The sequence below is a fragment of the Branchiostoma floridae genome, chromosome 1, assembly GCF_000003815.2.
Source record: "Branchiostoma floridae strain S238N-H82 chromosome 1, Bfl_VNyyK, whole genome shotgun sequence".
Lineage (NCBI taxonomy): Eukaryota > Metazoa > Chordata > Leptocardii > Amphioxiformes > Branchiostomatidae > Branchiostoma > Branchiostoma floridae.
Genome location: NC_049979.1, coordinates 30,832,510 through 30,838,995, shown reverse-complemented (window position 1 = coordinate 30,838,995; position 6,486 = coordinate 30,832,510). Strand labels below are relative to the sequence as shown.

Here is a 6,486-nt window from a genome sequence, read left to right as displayed (position 1 = left end):
TTCTTAATTGGGTAATGTTAATTACAAACTCTTTCAAAAAGAGATTTTCAGGCAGACCACATGTCCAATACAAACTCAAATACAGGCATCGTTAACCACGGGACTCTCTCGAAATTTACTATGAAGTCTTTAAAAAAATAAAGTGCCGAAATTACATTCAGGCGATTTTCTTCCGTCGACGTTCTTTCTTACTTGTGAATGAATGTAAGTTGAATAAACATGACATATTAATCAAAGGCACTGTTACTCTTTAGTCAAGCTAACAATCTGAACAAAGAGGTGTTCAATTGAGTGCTGCGGTAACCGTAGGAAGGCTATCCAATCCTATGACTGTACTCCAGCATCGCATCTTTGCTTTGGTCTGCTATGGCCCTTGCTCTGTGTGACGCTGCCTCAACTACCAAGCGCTGAAAGTTAATCCGGTCGTGTCATTGTGCAGTTCTCCTTGCCGCCTCCACGCTTTGATTCAGCCATTAAATTGCCGAAAGGGTAGATAATCTCTACACAAATGTGCTAAAACAAACGTGTATGTTCCGTTTACCAAACACGACGTGAAAAAGGGATTGGTTGACTAACTGACACACCCACCGATACCAGCAGGACGAAACAGCGTTTTACACAAACAGTCAAATGTGGGTACTTTTTTGGTGACCCCTCAAGTACGAAGGCCCTGTGCTCGTTTCGAGAGTTCACAATCATAATGAGTCTGTAACCATATGGAAGGGCATCACACAAGCATGTTATTGATATATGATACATTAAAATTAAAGCAGATACATCAGAAAAAATAATTAACCAAAGTTAAAATTCCAATTTTGTTGTTGTTGCTCCTTTCCTTTAATGCGATGGAGTCCATGATATTAAAGGTCATATCGCTAGCATGCCTAGAACCCCTATCCCTTCTGAGGAGCACATATCCGGGTATTTTTATAGTATCGTCTGGAAAGTCGTCACACAGCTGAGTTTCGGTTAACCCTGTTATGTCGACTTTTCTCTCAGCAGCAAGGATTTCTAGTTGTGCATGCTTAGCCAGAAGACTTTGTATACATGTATAGCGAAAATTCCTTATCTAGACGGCTTTAGCCCAAATATGACATCATGACGTAATATATATAATTACTTGTTCATATTACGTCATAACGTTATCAAAATTACAAAAAAAATACATTGTACTAGGTAATAAACAAAACGTTAGCTATAAAAAATACATTGTTGGTCTCCCAAGTCTTTTGTCGGCAATGACTACCAAAATGATGATAAAATTAATTTTCACAAATCAATGCCTTATTCATTCCTACATTCCAACATCATAATTGCAATTCTTTTCTATATACGTTTTGCGGCAGTGTGCTGCAAATGAAATAATGTTTTCCTAATAATAATGTTTATTAATTCTTAAGAGCAAATGTCTGAAGGATCTAACTTTGACTAGAAGTTGAAGCAGAATCCTATTTTACTTCGTCGCGTAGAGTACTTTGAACATGGCTAAAGTTCACAATTTTCGCAAAAACAACAAAACTGAATTAATTTCAGGGACAACCACATGACAACTACACAAGACCACAAATTTCGCAATAATGCAATTAATAGATAATCAAATTATCTATATGCGGTACAAATTTCAAGCTAAAAAAAATTAGCAGAGTGGCACTTACAGCGTTTCAAAATTTGCCCAAAAAATTCAATTTTTTTAAGCTTGAAACATCGCATTGTTTTTAGGCTGCCCAAGAGCAAAAATGTTGAAAATTTCAACAAAGACAAAATGTTGGTCTATTTAGATCTGGTTTTGTTTTAACGATAGGTTTAAAGGTGTTGGGAAGACAATGCCGTGAAATAGACTGATTTCCCTGTTTTTAGATCCAAAACTTTGGCAAAATGGCCATTAAACTTAATTTGCCCGTTACCATGGCAACAAGAAGTTTTGATCAAAAAGACGGATGCAGACGGATGCCAACAACAACACACATTTGCTCTCAACGTACATAATGTAAATCTTTATCCCTTATTACTTTGTCACAAATGTAAATTGAACAGTAATCAAATTTAAGGGGGTATTTCCATATTTTCTATATAACTACTAAGCAGTGAAATATTTATTGGCCAAAAATATGCCCCATAAAACAACGAGTTATACATGTAATACGAGTTATCTAATAAAACATCCTAAAATACAAATAAGTAATGATTTCAGAGAGCTAAAGCGAAAAATATGTTTTGACAATAATCTTTGACAATGTGTTGTATATTATCAAGATATAGCGAGCTCTCTGTAAACAACTAAGGCTGCGATAACTTTAATACTTCTTCTTCATAGGAATATCCGAACATCTCAAAGTCAGCTTTAAACTTTCTTGCAACTCTTCTCAAATCTTCTAATGGAATTAATGCGAAGAGGTTCCGAAGTTTTTTCTCTGCTCCTCTTTTTTTTGTCTGTGGCAGTATGTCATCCCGATTTGTGACTCCCACTTTCCGGAGAAAGAGACGCAGGTCATCAGCTAGCGTCTCTGTGTGTGCTATGTAGTCATAGTGAATCTAGAAAAACAAATTTAATGTAGTATTTTATTATTTACTATATATGATTAAAGCTGGTAGGGTTAATCTGAAGGAATAATGTAATTACACATTCTACATGAAACAATATTATTTGGGTATTAAATCAGTGTTGTTCGTAATTTTTTTTTTTTTGTTGCTTTTTTTCTTAATTCACTGGCTTTAGGCCTAGCAATTGTTGTTGAGCAAGGAACTGAGAAACCGGGTAATGGAAACCCGCTATGACCATAAAACGCCCACGTCAGCGTCGGACTGTTCTTTTAGTCACCCCTTAAGCCAGCTAGCTGGTCGGCTGGTTCGCAATTGCCTGGGTGGTCTCGAGTACATTTCGGGTCATACGCGAAACTTTCGCCCAGGATGTTCGGCACGGTGAATAAACGGCGATTCATTGGCCTACTACGTACGGTTAGAGCGTTGAAAAGAAAGTCGTTGACAAAAACGAAAAGTTAAAAGATAAAAGAGCTTAGTTTGTGGTCTGCATATTATGCAATAGATTTCCTAATTTGCAAAAAGAATGATTGGCATGGATCATTTTGAATGAAGTTTTCTTTTTTTAAATCTCTGTAACCCAATCTTGGCTGGCCTTTGGGGGGATTCCTGTATCCGAGATAGGCTTGGGCTATAATGGAAAAAATCGCAAAGAATATTCTTCTCTTCGTTTTACCTTTTTAAGATACGTTTGGTAATATAAAGTAATCATAACGTCATAATACATTGTTTGTGGCTAAACCGTCTAAATCGGGAATTTCCGTTCTGCTTAAAGATGTTTAGAAAAATTGACTATTAATGTCTTTTTACTAATATTTGAGTCTTCCAAATATTTGCCAATGGCAACGGCACTGATATCAATTTTAAGTGACAAATTGACATGGAATTTGTGTAAAGACACATAACCAGATTTAACGGTTGCTAATGACGTTGTCCACCGTTTTGGTTTCTGATCAAATATGTCTTTAAAGTAGCATAAATATGAACATTTAACAATGTAAAATGCAACATAAGATTACAAGGGATGTTAATATTTATGGACAACAAAGATTAAAATTCACTAACTATTTTGTGGTACAATTGTTGAGAATGGTCCATGACCATAAATTTATCATTTACACAAATATGTGACAATGTTGCTGATGGATCGATGAATAAATATATCAGAAAACAATGCCAAACAAATAGTAAACAGTTAATATCTTTGTAGGTAATTTTACAAGGGTAACTTTATGTGTATGTCATGGTGGCAGACTTCCACACGTTGAAAAATTAAGTCTTGAATTTTTTAACATATATTTTTACATAAATTTGACAGTTTTCCAATTACCATTTATACCATAGCATTGTTATTGTATCAATGTTTTTAAGCAATAATATAATATGATAATGTTAAGGTAAGTTTATTATTATAGATTTTGCATGGATTTAAAAAATCTTAGTTGACGTATGAGGATTATTTATATTAATCGGGTATTTCATGAATAATAATCACGACAAAGGTATGTTTATGGCAAAAAAAGAGATCAGGGAGCACTTACATTGCATATGCTATGATGAGTATCAAAATCTACAAGTCGGATAAGGGGTAGTGTTTGGATATACATTGATTTTATTTTTGACGATTATAACAATTCATAAATACCTTACAAGGGGTGCAAGCATCTGAAACAGGAATCCAGTGTCTATTCTGCCATTCTTTTCTGTTATCAGTTGCTGCTCTTATGAATGCCAAAAACGGTACTTGTTGATTATTCTTGTCCTTTATATTCTGAAAATAGACAATTTTCAAATAATTAATTCAATATGATTTTTTGCTAATGTATTTGACATATCCTATATTCCACCAGTGCATATTTTTACGTTTTTTTCTTAAATTTACGTTTTGGGTTTTGGGAAACCCCAACTTAATTTTGTTACTGTGGTACGTACCTTTTTCGTTATTTCAGGCGATAACCGGACCATATGAAACAAAAACAAACGTAGGAAAACGTAGAAAAAAATAGAAAATGTACAAGTATATATTCTAGAAACATTATAGCTATGTACATAGGCGCCGCTAGGGATTGCTGAAGAATGAATTTCGGTAGAATGAGTCAGACCTCGGCACAGACTTTACAATGGTATTGAATGAATGAAAATGAATAGCGCCTGTCTACAAAGAAAAAGCACTGTTTACGCCATTTGGCGTCGAAGTATCAGTATGGTTGAACGCAAACATTTCGCTAGCACTGCAGTTGGTCATAAGAGCATCCAATTTATTTTGAAAGACACAAGATACGACAAAGTATTCGTATATCAAATAGTGTCATGAAAGCCCATATACGCCCAAATGTAAGGGGTAATAGACAATAATTTCTGTAAGTTTTGTACCATCGTTAACGCAATGCGGCTTAACCCTATCCAGATCGGGGGGGGGGGAGGTGGGCTAAAAGTGCCGGCGGCAACTTTGACCTCCTATAGCTCCCAAACGGCTTGTGCTAGAACAACAAAACTTGGTGAGTTTTCCTAAAATATTGTTGGGAACAATTTCTAAGAAATCAAGTAAGTTTATGATTTTTCGTGTTGCCATGGCAACGTGTTTCTGAAAGGCAAATTTAACAAAAATCACTAATTTTGGTTTAAACAATAGGACTTTAAGATTTTCTTGCTAAACTAAACTTCTTTTCATATATCATTAATATCTAACACATCTTAGCTAAACAATCATAATAAATATTTATAAATTATGCTAATGAGATTACGTAATTGGTCAAAATCCAAGATGGCCGACAATATCAGGATGAAGAGTATAACAAGCTTATTTTCACTCAAATTTCATCACTACTTGATATTTTCTTGCAGAAAACATTCATTTGAACGTTTTTAATCCATTTTCAAGGGTTTTTAGAGTTTTATGTTGAAAAAAATGTATCTTGAAAAATGTAAGGTTGATAATCCAAGATGGCGGATAGCTAAACTACAGATGACGTCATTCTATGACGTCATTTTGACGTCGTTGCGTCGGCTTTTGACAACAGAAGTATAATAACACTTAAATGAGAAACCTTTATTGGTAACTTTTTGAGTGAGATTTTTAGGTATTATGGGAATTCCCCGTTTTAGCCAAAAATATGAATTAATGACGTCATAATTACGTCATATTACGTCATAATGATATAAATATTTCAGGAATTATAAAACTCGATGAGCACAGCCTTCCCTGCAAAATTTGGTGATCTTACAGTAAGCCGTTTTGAAAATACGAAGGGGGGGGGTCGAATGAGCCCAGCCCCCCGCCCCCGGCCAGGGGAAGCCCAAAAAGCCCAGTCTGGATAGGGTTAAAGGGCAGAAGCTGATTCTGGACTTATTTTTTTGCCCAGTGGTGAGATTTTATGTGGCATAGAGCACATATCTATGATATACATGGTCAGACAACTACCGGAAAACAATCTTTCTGAAAACCACACTTCTCAGAACCGTGATATGTCTCTCCTGCATTGCCCCATTGTCCCATCAGAAGTTCTCCCGCAGGCACATCTATGCTATTCTATGTATAGCGATTTCTTATTCATTCCTTTGTGTAACAGAAAGTTGACATTCAGAAAGACGTTTTGTTCACATATAGCTGACTGTTCGCACCTCCAGCACAAGCGACACAGGCTGAGATCAAGGACTGATAAGAGATGCGTTGCTGTCAATCACCACATGGCAACACACACATGGCAATCTATAGCAACCAAAAATACTGGCATTATGGGATAATGACAGTTACAAACATTATCCATATATGAAAAACCCATTTCCCCTGACTAAGGGCTATTCTCCGTCAAGTTCCAGAAAGCCGGCGGATGTTGAGTTGAGTTGAGTTTACTTAGATCCACAATTAGATTTAATAAGGCTATGTCTTGTGGCATGCTGATGATGTGTTAAAAACATAGACCAAATCGATTGCTCAACGTTTGCAAA

General features: G+C 35.7%; 1 protein-coding gene across 2 annotated transcripts in view; it reads right to left on the bottom strand.

Moving 5' to 3' along the window:
* Positions 1–1,347: 1,347 nt before the first annotated feature.
* Positions 1,348–6,486, bottom strand: part of LOC118430813 (carbohydrate sulfotransferase 11-like) — a 12,244-nt gene continuing 7,105 nt past the window's right edge. The window contains exons 3-4 of one of the 2 annotated variants that reach the window (XM_035841840.1): positions 4,184–4,309; positions 1,348–2,532 (exon numbers count right to left, since the gene is read on the bottom strand). In XM_035841840.1, the coding sequence (XP_035697733.1) occupies positions 2,278–2,532; positions 4,184–4,309 (381 nt within the window). In that variant the 3' untranslated portion in view covers positions 1,348–2,277. The remainder of the gene's footprint in view (positions 2,533–4,183; positions 4,310–6,486) is intronic. The other variant, XM_035841850.1, reaches the window with a different exon arrangement.